Source organism: Notolepis coatsorum (genome assembly GCF_963971535.1).
Source record: "Notolepis coatsorum genome assembly, chromosome: 1".
NCBI classification, from domain to species: domain Eukaryota; kingdom Metazoa; phylum Chordata; class Actinopteri; order Aulopiformes; family Paralepididae; genus Notolepis; species Notolepis coatsorum.
In genome coordinates this window covers 296591189-296608688 of record NC_140165.1, presented here as the reverse complement: position 1 = coordinate 296608688, position 17500 = coordinate 296591189, and the positions used below count along the sequence as shown (strand labels likewise).

The 17500-nt window shown below is 43.2% G+C and overlaps 1 protein-coding gene across 1 annotated transcript in view; it reads left to right on the top strand.

Annotated features, from left to right (window-relative positions):
• The window catches only part of LOC311225271 (neurobeachin-like), a gene marked incomplete at its 5' end in the record, with an annotated part of 544672 nt that extends 528731 nt beyond the window's left edge, over nt 1-15941 (top strand). The window contains 5 exon segments of the mRNA XM_084310493.1: nt 2237-2407; nt 10350-10451; nt 13379-13575; nt 13695-13846; nt 15731-15941. Of these exon segments, the coding sequence (XP_084166619.1) occupies nt 2237-2407; nt 10350-10451; nt 13379-13575; nt 13695-13846; nt 15731-15821 (713 nt within the window). The 3' untranslated portion in view covers nt 15822-15941.
• Between the last annotated feature and the right edge of the window lie 1559 nt (nt 15942-17500).

Sequence of the window (17500 nt, the reverse complement as noted above, 5' to 3'; positions counted from 1 at the left end):
TAACTGGACCACATACCACTTTAACATAACCTTTAATCAGAGCAGCATAACTGGACCACATACCACTTTAACATAACCTTTAATCAGAGTAGCATAACTGGACCACATACCACTTTAACATAACCTTTAATCAGAGCAGCATAACTGGACCACATACCACTTTAACATAACCTTTAATCAGAGCAGCATAACTGGACCACATACCACTTTAACATAACCTTTAATCAGAGCAGCATAACTGGACCACATACCACTTTAACATAACCTTTAATCAGAGCAACATAACTGGACCACATACCACTTTAACATAACCTATAGATGTCAATGGATCGAGGCTTGAATGCTCAATAGCTCAATAGCAAATACTTCTCTACTTTTATGGAGTACTTTTACTTTTACCAGTGTACTCATTTATCTGGGTATTTCTACTTTTACTTAAGTAAAGGAGTACTTATTCCACCACTGCAAAATCCTGGAGTTAGGCCAAGTTAGGCTGAACAAGAGGAAGCCATCGGGAAAAAAACTCATCAATGCACGAAACAGTGACATTACCCATACGAGGTCTTCTGGTCCGGCACCACCAGTGGCCCAAAAACATTTCTAGTCTTTTTTTTTATCTACTTTTTCTCCCATTTTCTATTTTTCTCCCATCCCAATTTTCGTATTGTCCAATTCTACCCTCCCCTGTCTCGAACGCTGTTAGGCCATGCCTCCCACAAGCCGGCTGCAATGTGGACGAAGCCTTGCATCACGCGTCCCCTCCGGTACACGAGGAGGCAGCTGTCGCATCTTTTCACCTGCACAGCGCAATCTCTCAGCTGCCCTTGTCGCTTCCTGATTCTGAACCCAGCATCTCCTGCATTAGTGGCGAGCGCCTTGCCCACTGCGCCACTTAGCCGCCCTAACATTTCTAGTCTTGAGCATAAACTGTGAACAACACAAATGTAAAATGGTGCCCAAAGTTACATTGCTTGAAGGAATGTCTTTTGAGTTGCCGTTTACTCTGATCTGCCATGTTCTAACAAGATACAGTTACCTCTGATGGTCACAAGGTGTCTCAATCTTCCATTGTGCAGGTTCAACATACTGTGTATGACAATTACAACTGTGGAACTGTTCGATGCAACTTGACTATATAAACTGCATTTTCAACACCCAAAACCTATAATCACTTTCAAAAGAGTTGGAAACCAGATGGTGAAAACAAACCCAGTAATAACTTCACAGTTGAGGATTCTATTACAGGGGATTTATCATATAGCAGTCCCTCCATGAAATCTTTATTTAAATTCAACCAAACTCTGCAATATTTGTGGGGGCTTGCAATTTTGCTAACTTCCTGGGATTTCTCCACATTAAATGTCCAAATCCAGAGCCGTATAAAGATCGATATATGCGTGTAAATGTGTAAACGTTAATGTAACAAAATGCTGTCTGTACTCTAGGGGCTGCGGTCACAAAATGGTTAGGGAAAGTAAGTACGACTTACCGGTCACAGGAGTCTTCGGTAACGTTGAATGATGATCCATTTTGTGAATGAATTTGTTCTCTGATGAAACAATATCTTTGTTGGCAGACGGCTCCTTCGGACAATCTGTTGCTGCTATCTAACGTTAGCATTTAGCAAGCATAGTGTAGCTCAACCTGTGTAACTTTAACTTCCCTTTAAGTTCCACTGGGAAAGACCATGCATCACTGCATACAACTTGGTTTAAACCATAAGTCTGTTCGCAAACTTTGTGAAACAAGACATTCAGGGGATGTCTAGTCACGTTACTATTCTCCCTGTACTGTACTGTACTGTACTGAACTGTACTGTACTGTACTGTACTGTACTGTACTGTATGTCAGAGAGTGATCCAGGAATGTAAACATAACACACCAGCCACCAGGAGGAAGTAAGTATGGGAGGCGATTGGGGTCAAAAAGAGTAAAAAATAATATATATATATATATATATTGACAGCCCTGTTTTTTTATATAGGTTTGAAGTTTTGCTTTATTTGTCACATATATGGTACATGTACATTATAGTAAAATGCTTGGTTCTGCATGACCCTCCTGAAATTGTACTTCATGCCGTAAAAAGTAAAAGAATAAAGACCAAACACTATACAAGATATACAATATACAAAACTAAAACGTACACAAATATGAGAGACTGATATAGAAATCATCGACGACCCTCACAGCATCTCTGTATACAGTATGTGTGCCCGTCCCTCTGCCCCTCTAGGGAAGCTGACCCAGATCGTGTTCGGTCACTGGGACGTGGTGACGTGTCTGTCCAGGTCAGAGTCCTACATCGGGGGAGACTGCTACATCGTCTCTGGCTCCAGGGACGCCACCCTGCTGCTGTGGTACTGGAGCGGACGACACCACATCATCGGAGACAACCCCAATAACAGTAAGGATACACACCTAGACACACAACCCCAATAACAGTAAGGATACACACCTGGACACACAACCCCAATAACAGTAAGAATACACACCTAGACACACAACCCCAATAACAGTAAGGATACACACCTGGACACACAACCCCAATAACAGTAAGGATACACACCTAGACGCACAACCCCAATAACAGTAAGAATACACACCTAGACACACAACCCTAATAACAGTAAGGATACACACCTGGACACACAACCCTAATAACAGTAGGAATACACACCTAGACACACAACCCCAATAACAGTAAGGATACACACCTGGACACACAACCCCAATAACAGTAAGGATACACACCTGGACACACAACCCCAATAACAGTAAGGATACACACCTAGACGCACAACCCCAATAACAGTAAGGATACACACCTGGACACACAACCCCAATAACAGTAAGAATACACACCTAGACGCACAACCCTAATAACAGTAAGGATACACACCTGGACACACAACCCTAATAACAGTAGGAATACACACCTAGACACACAACCCCAATAACAGTAAGAATACACACCTGGACACACAACCCCAATAACAGTAAGAATACACACCTAGACACACAACCCCAATAACAGTAAGAATACACACCTGGACACACAACCCCAATAACAGTAAGAATACACACCTGGACACACAACCCCAATAACAGTAAGAATACACACCTGGACACACAACCCTAATAACAGTAAGAATACACACCTGGACACACAACCCTAATAACAGTAAGAATACACACCTGGACACACAACCCTAATAACAGTAAGAATACACACCTGGACACACAACCCTAATAACAGTAAGAATACACACCTGGACACACAACCCCAATAACAGTAAGAATACACACCTGGACACACAACCCTAATAACAGTAATAATACACACCTGGACACACAACCCTAATAACAGTAAGAATACACACCTAGACACACAACCCCAATAACAGTAAGGATACACACCTAGACACACAACCCCAATAACAGTAAGGATACACACCTGGACACACAACCCTAATAACAGTGAGAATACACACCTGGACACACAACCCTAATAACAGTAAGAATACACACGTAGACACACAACCCCAATAACAGTAAGGATACACACCTAGACACACAACCCTAATAACAGTAAGGATACACACCTAGACACACAACCCTAATAACAGTAAGGATACACACCTGGACACACAACCCTAATAACAGTAATAATACACACCTAGAAGCACAACCCTAATAACAGTAAGAATATACACCTAGACACACAACCCTAATAACAGTAAGGATACACACCTGGACACACAACCCCAATAACAGTAAGGATACACACCTGGACACACAACCCTAATAACAGTAAGAATACACACCTGGACACACAACCCTAATAACAGTAATAATACACACCTAGAAGCACAACCCTAATAACAGTAAGAATACACACCTAGACACACAACCCCAATAACCATAAGAATACACACCTGGACACACAACCCCAATAACAGTAAGGATACACACCTAGACACACAACCCTAATAACCATAAGAATACACACCTAGACACACAACCCTAATAACAGTAAGAATACATGTAGACACACAACCCTAGGAACAGAAAATAATACACACTTGAGCCTGAATTCGAATATGAATTCAGGAAAGCATAGATAATGAGCTGGACACAGATATTTATAATATACAGATATTAATATCATGTCAAATCTTTATGTTATGAGCTCCATTGATTCAGCGTGCTCCGCCTAGGCGCACCATCTGTTCGCCATCAAAAACTACCTGTAGGACTGCCATCAAAACTACCTGTAGGACTGCCTGTTTCTTCGTTTGGTCCCACGGAAATGTCAACAATCATATCTTTTAAGTTGTGCGTCAAATGAAAGAAAGAACAAGGCTGGTGTTTTCTGAGTTGAACATGGGCCGATTCAGACACACTTACACACACAATAAAACATGAAAACACACCCACAGTATAGAATGTATGTATATATGTATATATATGTGTATGTGTATATGTATATAATGTATATACCGAACACTGTGACCTCATTTTCTTCTTCTAAATTACATGCTATACTATGTTATTTGATACTATCTTGTCTAGCACAGTCTCTGGAGCGTAACAGTAAGAAGCATTTTGTATGAAAGTATTCTGTACTTCTGTATGACAACTATTAAAGAAACTTGAAACTTGAAACAGTAGACACACAACCCCAAGAACAGAATAATAATAATACACACCCCAACTATAATAGTGTCCCTATAATAACACCCGACTGCAGTAGTGTCACACACTGTAACAAACACACATTGTAACAAACACATTATTCTAACAAACACACACTGTAACAAACACACATTGTAACAAACACACATTGTAACAAACACATACTCTAACAAACACACATGCATGCATTCATGCACACTCAAAGCCTGAGGGGGTTATCTGGGCTACATGTGGATTACCTGACCATACACACACACACACACACACACACACACACACACACACACACACACACACACACACACACACACACACACACACACACACACACACACACACACACACACACACACACACACACACACACACACACACACACACACACACACACACACACACACACACACACACACACACACCTGAACGCACGCACACACACACACACACACACACGCGCGCGCGCACGCACACGCACACACACAAAACTGTAACAGCTGGACCCCCTGATACTCTGCAACAAAAACGCAGCAAGTAGCCTTGCCCTCTGGACAAGGGCGAATAAGGAAACTCTTTTAACAAGGGCTTCTATTTCACTAATGAATTACAGTCCCTGGGTGAAATGTAAAAGGTACAAGGTACACAGGGTATATTGGTGTAAAACATATATTCCCCTCGAGTTCTACGGGAAGCAACAGCCTTTGATCAGAAGTGGGGGAGGAATAAAGGTTTGTTTTTCTTGAAATCGAATAACGACGGGAGACGGAAAGAGGATAATTTGCACTATGATGCAGCGGTGAGGTCCATTCAGTTATGTGTGTGTGTGTGAGTGTGAGTGTGTGTGTGTGTGTGTGTGCTTGTGTGTTCGCGCATGTGTTGCTTTCAAGTCGAGGACTCCAGATGTCTCGGCAGTGAACCCCCAGCGCGCGGTTCCTCCTGCGTCGTTCATTCTAGTTCCCTCGCTTCCGCTGATTGGCCGCTTTCAAAACAAACAATCCATCAAGACGCGTGGGCAGCAGCGGCGACAGTCGTTGGTTGGTGTCACATCCAAACTGGGAAAAGGGAAAATATGGTGTTCTTTTGTTATTTTTTTTAACCCCCCTCTCGAAAGCGATGTAATGAGAGAATTACCGGGTGCAGAAACGTGCCGGCGAGAAGATCTGGTGGTTCTGGAGTGTCACATCCTCTAGGAGCTGCGGTTTAGGTGTGAGTGCGTTTTCTAATTAACTTCACTGAGGCTCAGACAGTTAATTAAGAATTTCAGCTTGGTTGCCTCCAATTAGCAGGGGGCAATAGCACTCGTGTTGCTGCGGCGGGAAAACACTATTCCCGTGGTATTCACACCGCTGGCGCTCTCCATGCACGCGGAACAGACAAAGGGGGAAGGAGAGTCGATGGTATTGTCTCTGGGAAACGATGAAACATGAGATCATCGAAGGCGGTGAACATTACCGTGTACTGCGTTGTGTCGTCGGCATAGACTGTGTTTTATGCGAGGCCGTTTTAGGTATTTTTCCATGCGCGACGCACTGCGAGGCGCTAAACGGTCAGGAAGCCAGACTCCGCGGTGAATGGAGAACCTGCTCAAAGTCGACCGAATATTGTTAACCGTGGTCAACTTCATTGCATAGCTCAGACACACAGATACACATTTGAATGATACATTTGAAATACATAATAATAAGTATTTCACGCCACCCGCTGCCCATAGCATCAGATAGCCTTCGAATCAACCTTGTAAAAAACAAAGAAAACACATTAAAGAATACATACACATGTGGAATACTAATAAAGTACTCCTTATTCCCATTACTTATCCCCCCCCCCCCCCCCTCATCACCGTCATTAAAGGATCATATCCATGAGTCTCACTCTGGTGATTTCATGCCTATTATACTTTCCACAAAGACAGATGAAGGTTGTGTGAATATGTAGCAGCAGCCCCCCACCCCACCCCCCCCCCCCCCAGCTTGCAGACACGACGTGCACCCCGAGAAATTGATTTCACCCGCACCTCAAAAGGCAGTATGTGTCCTAAATGTGTAATAATTAAAATAACTTCCAGCTCAATCACGGCCCCCCGCTTCTCAGACCCCGGTCCGTCATGCTGGTGGTGCGCGGGGGGATATTTGCACCGGGGTAATTGTGGCGGCTGGCTTCAGCAGGTCCCGAGGGCTCTGGGGGGGGGGGGGGGGACTGAGATCCTCGGCTGCGGGGTGATTGAATCTTTTGTCGGGGTAGGTGAGCTGCACTAGGTCCCTGTTCCCTCCGGGGGCCCTTTCTGACACATGTCCCATTCAGCCCTCTCAGCACCGGGCACCGGGACTGACAGCCGCGCTCAGGTCCTGCTCTCTGGAGGGGGGCTGAGCTGCATCGATCACAGCCCAGCTCACTGACGCTCACACTGTGGCCTGCAGAGGTGATGTACCGATGGTGGGGGGGGGGGGGGGCATAACCAAGGGGTCTGACACCTGTCCACAACATCCATCAAGAAGTTATTGTCATAAAGATGGATACATCAGAACGGTGAACTTACGTGAAGGGACGCCAACTCATTAATTGACATACAGTATGAGTTTGCTGTTTATGTAGGAATGTTTCCATATGGTAAGCTCACTGACTCATTTCACTGACTGCATTCATTATTGTGAAGTGGCACATTTAACCCCCTAGGGAGGCGCACAGCATTGACCCTAATTCTGTTACTCTACGTGCTTCAGGAAGAGATGTTTCTTCTAGGAAAGTCACATAATAAGTAGTTATAGATTGATTCTCTGATCGAGAGCTTCATAGACTACTTTCAAACGTGGAAGTAAACATGGCTGTTCAGACCTTCAGATGTTCGCTCTCGACTATCAAAACTGTGTTTGGCTGGAAGAAATAAAAGCAATTTCCCTGTTTTACAATTCTAAATTCAAACCGATTAAAGGAAAACCCCAATATTTTGGGAAATTAGCTTATTTGCCATCTACCCTGGAGTTAGACAAGAAGATACATACCTTTTTTCTTCTCTGTGCATGCAGTAGGAGTAGGAAGATGCGCACCGTTAGCCTAGCTTAGCGTCAGTCACTGGAAGTAGGTTCCTCCATTAGCCTAGTTCCCAACGTCTTCCTACTCCTACTGCATGCACAGAGAAGAAAAGGGTATGCATCTTCTTGTCTAACTCCAGGGTAGATGGCAAATAAGCTAATTCCCCAAAATGTTGGAGTGTTCCTTTAACCTACAAACCAAACTAGGTATACTTTTATTCAATCTAAAACAAGTACTAGTAGTGCTAGTGCTCCTAGTAGGGGCGACAGTGGCTCGGGAGGTGGAGCAGTCGTCTGGTAATCCAGAGCTTCCCGGTTTGATACCCGCTTCCTCCCGGGTAGCGTGTCGAAGTGTCCTTGAGCAAGACACTCAACCCCTAACTGCTCCCAATGAGCAGGTTGGCACCCTGCATGGTTGCCTCCGCCATCGGTGTGTAAATGTGTGAGTGAATGTGTGAGTGAATGGGTAAAATGAGTGAATGAATGAATGAATGAATGAATGAATGAAAACTTTATTAACAGATTGCAGAATGGGTACAATACAATTGTTAAGGGGCAGACCAGAGAAAGACGTTTGTCTTGTTTACATCAGGGTCCCCCATTTTCAATTCATAGTGACATTTATGACATACACAACATACATGACATCATGACATTTATGGCATAGGGACATACATGACATACAGGTATATAGTACTGTTACATTTGTGACATATATGATATGCAAATATACAGTACTGTTACCCATATATCCTGACAGAGAGTATATACATATGAGGGATGAGGGGGAGGAGACTGTACATTAGGAGCGGGTGGGTGGGTGGGAGAGAAATATACATACGGTGGGGAGAGAATATATACATGCGGTGGGGAGGAGACTGTCTATTAGGAGGGGGTGGGGGTGGGGGGGTTTGGACATTTACGGTGGCCAGTTTTGAATTGCAGCCTCCCGTAGGTGCTCTTTTAGAGCGGTTTTGAATGTGGGTAGGGATTCACATTCCTTTACAGCTTTGGGTAGGGCGTTAGGGTAGAGTCTTCAGGGTATTCTTGTTTACCAGAGAGGAGATCCGGTACAAGAATCTAGTTCGTTGGTTGACTTTTTTTATTACCTTGGAAAGATTTGCCTCTAGGATGGAACCTAGGTCGGTAATTTCATCTTTCCTTGTGACAATATTGTCACCCACTGTAACTGAGAAGCCGTCGGTCTTGCTGAGTTTGTTATTTGATCCGAAGAGAATGGACTCTGTTTTACCCAGGTGTAATGATAGTTTGTTATCAGCAAGCCAGGTGCAGATTCTGCTGAGTTCTGAGCTGATGGTTTTTTCAACCAGTGGAACAAAACTGCATTGGATAAAATGCACCATTTATAAAATGCACCATTTACCTACAATACAATAATAATAATAATAATAATAATAATAATAATAATAATAATAATAATAATAATAATAATAATAATAATAATAATAATAATAATAATAATAATAATAATAATAATAATAATAATAATAATAAACAACTTTATTTGTATAACACCTTTCATACAAGAATTGCAGCTCAAAGTGCTTCACAGCGGGAAAAACAATTAAATAAAAAGACAATACAAGATGTGTAGCACACTCGTAAAAGAACAATGTATTATTTGCTTGTAGCAACTACAGAATAATCAAACACAAGCATCTGGAATGACATCCTAGATTACGTACTTCTCTGCGGGCAGTGTTGTGGCAGCACTGGAGAGCTCTGGGTCCTTCAGACGGAGGCTCCAGGTGCCGTGAAACTCCCCTCACTAACCTCTCCCCCCGCCGTCATTAATCATGTGACACGCGGGACGGAATCAAGTGGCTTGGCTGCCATCACTGGGAGTCCCACCATTTACATGACAATTAAAAGGGACCTCTCTGCCAGCAGATGTGTGTCACACTCAATACGTCTGTGTTTTTATTGCCTAACGAAGGCCGGATGTTCACTTGGAGCGTTACAGACAGAGACATTCCGATCCGTGGCTGCCGAGCAGCAAATATTGACTTACATTTTTTTTTTTTTTTTTATTATTATTCAAATGTATTGTCATTATACAGCACAAGTACAGTACAATGAAAAGAGGTTTTGCATCCAACCAGAGTGCAAATGTAGCAGTAAAGTGCAACAGCAATATGTTGAGCAAGGTGATTAAACTGGGTACAAAATATACAAATTAGTACTACTGAGTGTAGTGCTAATAAGATGTATGTACAGAGTTATATTATTATTATGTACAGTGATACAGGTATAAAGACAGTATGTCATACTGTCCAGTGGCATTAGTAAGAATAGGATATGTACATATACTATCTACAGATATGTAAAAGGACTATACAGACAGGTGTGGATAGATATATTATGTGGTGAGAATAAATATATATATATACAGTTACCTATCCACATATACCTATTTCTGTCTTCGTTTGTGAGGTATTACATTAAATGCGACTAGTTTTGGATTTGTACAAACTTCAAACATAAATAGTTTATTTCCCATTGCTGTGTTTTGCTAAAACAATAGCTGACTAGTTCCCCTGTGGATAGTTCCCCTGTGGCTACGCACTTCCACTGAAAAGGTCTATATCTCTGTGTCTCTTTCAGGTGACTACCCGGCGCCACGGGCTGTTCTGACGGGTCACGACCATGAGGTGGTGTGCGTGTCTGTCTGCGCTGAGCTGGGCCTGGTCATCAGCGGAGCCAAAGGTAGTCTGCTCTCCTGAGTCCCCCTGGCCTCCTGGTGGCAGGAGAGGGCCTTTCAGATGACTCCTTTCAAGTGTTTCAAACGTGTTGGCCCCTTTTCTTTCTCCTTTGACGTTAACCAGTAATTTTGTCCTTTACAGTTTAGGATTAGGAGGATTATATGTGTTGCTAACTATCCTATTTTGACGTTTGCGTACCTCAAAATATGTCGGCTAATATGATTATTATATTCATTTTGAAAATGTCACATGTTGATGTCAAATTGAGACGATACATACTGACATTTTTAAAATGTCACATGGTTGACATTTGGTTCAAAATATTGATTCAACTAGCTGGTTGTACTGCCTAAAGTACATTTCTTTTTTGTTGCCTTTTTGCCTTTTCACCCATCCCCCAATTTTGTCATTATGCCAATTATCTCCTGGTCGTTATGCTACCCTACTGTCGTTCTGGGGAGGGTGTAGACTACCACATGCTGCCCTAGCCTACTGTCATTCTGGGGAGGGAGTAGACTACCACATGCCTCCTCTGATACATGTGGAGTCGCCAGCTGCTTCTTTTCACCCGACAGCTAGGAGTTTCATTGGGAGAGCATAACACGTGCAGAGTTTCGCACTATCTAACCCCCAGATCCCCTCCCAACGACCAGGACTCGTATAACCCACCGGCTTCCCACCCACGAACACTGCCAGTTGTGTGCGTAGGGACGATTGACCAAGCCGGAGGTACCGCTGACACCGGGAATTGAACCCGATTCTCTGCGCTCTGTGCTTTATGCAGATGCGCCAACATAAACTTTTATAACCACCGCCTGAACCGACCCTTAACCATGCTTTTCCCTCACCTTAACCAACCTAACACTAACCAGGAAAACATTGAATCATCCCTGATGATTTTGTGTGTTCCAAAAAGTCAAAATAGGACCTGTAAAATGCTAACATACTGTGTCAGGCAGAGTTAGCATTAGCAGGAATCCTACAAACACGTTTCCAACCAAGTGGGCTTTCCAGCTCTTTTAGTCTGAGTCACAGGATGTTGCATTATTAGCCTCCCATTGGCCCAACTATTTCAGCAAGAATTCTCCTCCCCTTTTCCTCTCTGTGCGTCAGTGTTGCCAGATGTGTGATAATTATCGTATTTGTACAAAATAATATATAATCTTAAGCCTCTGGGACGACAATTGGACATTTCCCATCTGGCAACACTGCCGTCTGTTACTATTTTTTAAATAGCCTTACCGTGTTGGAAATCTCTGTGCCTACACAATCAGACAGAAGCTACTAACCCAAAACATCTGATCATACTGTGCAGTGGGGAAGTTAAATTGTGTTCCTGTCCTGTGTCATCGTAAAGAAAATCACATTGCATGTCATTAGTGTCGGCAGTAGCAATATGTAGCGTCTAACTTGTTTGGCCATCATTTGAGATGAACAGACAAAAGTAAACAGTTAATATACTTACACTTGAAAGGCGCATTGTCCACATAAATTGGCTACTTCCGTGATAGATGTAGAGTTAAGTCACACCTTGTATTGTAATTTTTGAGTAAGTATAAATCCACTTCCTGAAAGTAACCATGCTAAGCATATTCAGTAAAACCCAAGACGTAGACATTCATCATTTTAACATTACTGAAGGGGTACCCAAAAAATGCCTTCTCAACCATCCAAAAGTTAAGAATACTGAACCTCATGGCATGGCACCTTGTCTCTAGGAGCGACGACAAGTCTTTGAGCTAGCTAGCACGCTACACTCAGGATGGAAAACTTTGACAAAGAAACATTCTCCCCTCAGAAACTATTCCTAAAGGGCATCGTCACTGCATCCTGGGCTTAGCACCTAGACCAGAGGTTCTCTCGGGACCCCCAATGGGGTCACAGGACGATTTTGGGTCGGTCATGAAACGATATACGTATACATTATCTTGTTTATAATCTTTGGTATTTTTCTTCTTTAATAAGATGTCTACAGCCCTATTCCGACCATTAATCATTAATCAAGTTAAATAGCCTGAAAAGGCTAAATTTTGTGTCAAAGTTCACCATTTTGTCTGTGCTTGTCTATGTGGGGGGGTCGCGACAGGCATTTATAGGGGTCACAAACCAAAAAGGTTGAGAACCATACCCTTTCGTGCGTGATGATAATGGGTTCTGCCACACCCTTCTCTACAGTAAGTGTGGAGATAGGTCTGGCAATGCGAGACTAGTTGTGTTTAAACAATGCAATAAAGATTAGCCCTCATTATGTGTCCTTCTCCTCTTCTTTTGAAAACCTTGCTTATTTTGATCTCTCCTAAGGGACTTCCCCTGACCTATTACTGTAGTCAGATAGTCAATATTTTCATATGAAAATGATCAATATGAAAGAGCTTTAAACGAACACATCAGCATTATGAGAAATGTGCTTACCATCTTCTCCAGAGTCAGACAAGAAGATAGATACCAATTTCCTCTCTGTGCGTTCAGTAGAAAGCTATCCGGCTGCAAGCTAGCCTAGTTTAGCACAGATGAATGGAAGCGGATACAGACCACTAGCCTAGCTTAAAACTCCAGGAGAGGTGTTTTTAGCCAACAGCTAACACTTTCATATGAGAATATTGACTATCTGACTACAGTAGATGGTCGGGGGAAGTTCCTTAGGAGAGATCAAAATAAGCAAGGTTTTCAAAAGAAGAGGAGAAGGACACATAATGAGGGCTAATCTGTATTGCATTGTTTAAACACAACGAGTGGAGAAGACGGTAAGCTCATTTCCCATAATGTTGGTGTGTTCCTTAAAGACGCTACCATTAAATAAAGCTACAGTAGAGTGGATGTATTAACTTTTCTGTGTGTGTGTGTGTGTGTGTGTGTGTGTGTGTGTGTGTGTGTGTGTGTGTGTGTGTGTGTGTGTGTGTGTGTGTGCGTGTGCGTGTTGCGGCTTGGCAGAGGGCCCGTGTCTAGTTCATACCATCACAGGGGACCTGCTTCGGGCTCTGGAGGGGCCAGACAGCTGTGAGTATCCACGCCTCATCTCGGTCTCCAGCGAGGGCCACTGTATCATCTGCTACGAGCGGGGCCGCTTCTGCAACTTCAGCATCAACGGCAAACTGCTGGCCCAGATGGAGGTCAACGACTCCTCCCGGGTAAGCAGCAAGCAGAGTCTCTCTCGCCGGCCCGCGTCATCATCACAAGTTATGGGTTATTATTGTTATTCACGTCTGTGTTCCTGAACCTCCGCCCCTTGTCCCCCCCCCCCCCCCAGGCCCTCCTCCTGAGCAGTGACGGTCAGAACCTGGTCACCGGAGGGGACAACGGCGTGGTGGAGGTGTGGCAGGCCTGTGACTTCAAACAGCTCTACGTCTACCCCGGCTGCGACGCCGGCATCCGCGCCATGGACCTCTCGCACGATCAGAGGTCGGCGCATGCCACACTAGTCACAAGCCACATAAATAGTCAGTCGCTGGCTCTACACTGTAAATTATTTTTTTTTTAAATCACAGGAAATTCACTGTATTATTTTACAGATTACCTTTGTTTTTCTACTTTAAGTGTAAATACCATAAAAATACAGTAAATGACCTTTTATCAAAATATTAACCATTAAATAAAGGTTATAATCTGTAAATGTATTTTCATTTGACAGTAAGTCTTTGGAAACCATTGATGCCAGACATTTACCGTTTTCTTGCAGCTTTTTTTCTTACAGTGTACACCACAGAATACATTTTTGTGTGCGTGCATCAGGCACATGGCACATGTACAGGCACGCATGTGCGTGTGTGCATGCGCGCGTGGCGTGCATGTAGATTGTGTTGAAAAGACCAGTATTGCCTGTGTTTTTCATGGTTGTCAGTGCACATTTTGGAAAATGCGAACAGTGGCCAATCTTTGTTTTCTTTAAATAGAAGCTACCGTTGCCATAGAGACAAAGATATTACAGTGGTATGTTCTGAAAGTGCCCTTGCATTGGAAGAATACACAGCAGTCGGACAGACACACACACACACACACGCACACACACACACACACACACACACACACACACACACACACACTCACACACAACAGCAGTAGTACAACAGCAGGCCAGCAGCGTGGTTTTTAGTGCTTTACTCTGTGTCTGCACTGTGTTAAACCATCAGTAGAGTTAGTGTGGTGGGCTGTGAGAGAGGCAGCTCAGGGCCAGGGCTGTTCTAGGGCTACGAGCAGCCCCCCCCCCCCCCCCCCCTCCAAGCCAACTCCCACGCAGCCCTGAAGCGGCTACAGTGGATGTCTATGGCTTATTCCCCCACGCAGCCCTGAAGCGGCGGCGACGTCTATGGCTTATTACCAAACACAGGCCCGGTTTCCAGCCCCCCATCCTTCATAGATTCACACTGCGGCATTAGGACGCTCATGACTAACCGAATAGCCCCACCCAGGGCTAGGAGAGGACATGCGGACAAGAGACTTGACTGACAACAATAAGGGCCTTTCATTCAGTTCCACTGTAACGTTGTACAGTATTGCAGTCTTCACAGGGCCACGACTATAATCACTTTTAGTGCCTCAAAAAGTAAAAAAGATTTATCCAGAATAAATATCATAAAATCATATTGGTGGGGTTAATCATTCAAAGAGAATTATGGTTGATGGAACACTTGAAGAAAGCCTTGATTTACTTAATGTCAGGTGGGGGGGTATTTCTCCTTGTTAAGTGGAAGCGAGGTAATGCACACAGACGATCAGTACAAAGGAGGTGTTTTGCTGCGCCTCTGTTCATTGTGCCCTGAACAGTGGAAGCCCGAGGGTGTAGCACTAATAGATCGACCCCTGTGAAATCAGCTGCTTTCCCTGCACGCCAGCCGCTGGTGGACATAGTAAGGTCACAGTGCCCTGCAGATGGACACTGGAGGCTCAATGGGCCACTTGAGCCGTCAGTGGAGGGCAGTAATAATACTGTCTCGGTCTCAGATGACCTCCATGTTGGCTCCGTTCACCTCTCCGTTAACACAATACTCTCACGCTAGCTGGAGAAAAATGCTCAGCGGCAACTACGCGCTCACGTCAATTATGTCGTTTCACGGATAATTCCTCACACATTCATACGCGATGAATTATGTCATTGTGTGACCACTAGTTGACCGTTTTAAACGATTCTGACATTTCAACCAGTTACTAATAATACTATATATATTTTTTTAAACATACATATTATATTATATATAAAATGTACATATATGAATGTCTTTTTCTTATTTTACCAAGTGTAACGTCGATATTCACACGCTTTGTTTGTGTTTCCGCCCCCTTCCTCAGGACTTTGATAACAGGCATGGCGTCTGGCAGTATTGTGGCGTTTAACATAGATTTCAACCGGTGGCACTACGAGCACCAGAACAGGTATTGAGCAGGTATCGAGAAGCGGCTCGGTAACAGGAACACCGCCACTGGGAGACGGATCCGACCTGAAGATGGACATCCCTAAGACCCGGAGCGGAGACGTCAGAACGCCCGTGAGGGACAGACCGAGGGACTTGCCCCTTTGACCTCGGGCGGGGCTTCATTGCTATTCACCTATCGCTGAGCATCGTAGTCCCCAACAATATTTTTTGGAAGTTTAATGTTACGCCTGAGCACCAGCTGAAGCACTAAAGTCATTAGGTGGGTCAGTCTAGCAGGCCTGCGGTCTTATCGGATCGAAGGGGGTGGGGTGTTGGGGGGGTCGGGAGTTGGGTGGTGGCTGAGAATCGTCTTCATCGGAAAGGCACCACTTCGACTATGGACGGGAAGAGTTAGCATTATGTTCAATTATACAGCCAATTAAAAAGAAAAAAAAAATAATAATTAAACGTAAGCTTTTACTCAGCCTTTGTTCCTATTCCAAACTGTGAAAATGCAAACAAACAAATCTTCTGTTAGAAACATTTATACAACATTTGTATGCCAGATACATATCGTACTTGGGACACTTTTATAAAAAAAATTAAAACTAACACAAAATAAAGAAGTAAAAACGTGTATATATGGACAATGTAAAGTCTTTCGTCCCTGTAAAGGTAGAGATAATGCTGGACATGACAAAAGCTGTTAGATTAGCCACCATTTTGACAGTGAAAACATTACCATGTGTGAACCACGTATACATGTTCAAAACGGTCTCTCTCACTTCAAATTTTGTTGGTTAGTAAACTGTCATAAATGTATATGACCATTGGTTGCTCATTGTTCTTGACAGTAGTCCGTTGGTGTACGTAACAAAAGAGACAACTTGTTAAATGTTAATTTGCTAATGTGTTTGGGTGTCCGTAAGGAAGATTTCATAAGACATGTTCAGTGTGAGATATGTCCTTTGTGAAATATGTTTTTGATCATGGCGTCAACAAAAGAGTGATAAATTGTGATATTTCCATACCATATTTATTTTAAATAGATTAACTATTTTGTTTATGAACAACGGCAAGGATTTCAAATTACTTTTCTTCAGTATACTCTAAAAGTAAAGGCTCATTTGGTGTAGCAGTTATCAACTTTATTTGACCTTTATTTGAATAACGTATCTGAGGATCAAATATCAAACCTGGTTAACATCTCAAGACTGTTCAACTATTTGAGTAGAGCTGCAAGACAATGAATACACTGGAAGGGTTTCATTTTATTAAAAAAAAAAAAAAAAAAAAAAGGAAAAAGAAAGGATATCCATGTGCATTCATTTATGTTCCGAAAATATTTTTAGAAAATATTTCTGTTGGTATGAGAAACTAAATGATTTACCATTACATGTTGTTCCCACTACCTTGCATTTCAGTTAGCCAGTTTTAGCACTGGATTCTCGCTTGTCCATCTTTTAATTTCAAACGTGTGATTTCATAAACACTAGTTCATGTTGTAACAACACACGCAATGGTAAGCAATACGATGGATGACTGGTTGACTAGCTAAGGCCCAAATGGTTTCAGCTCAAAGACACACAATCATCACCATGAACAGGTTTGTTTTGAGTGTGCTAAATATTACTGCAACTTTTTTTGTGTGTGTGGGGGGGGGGGGGGGGGGGGGGGGGGGGGGGGGGGGGGGGGGGGGGGTGTA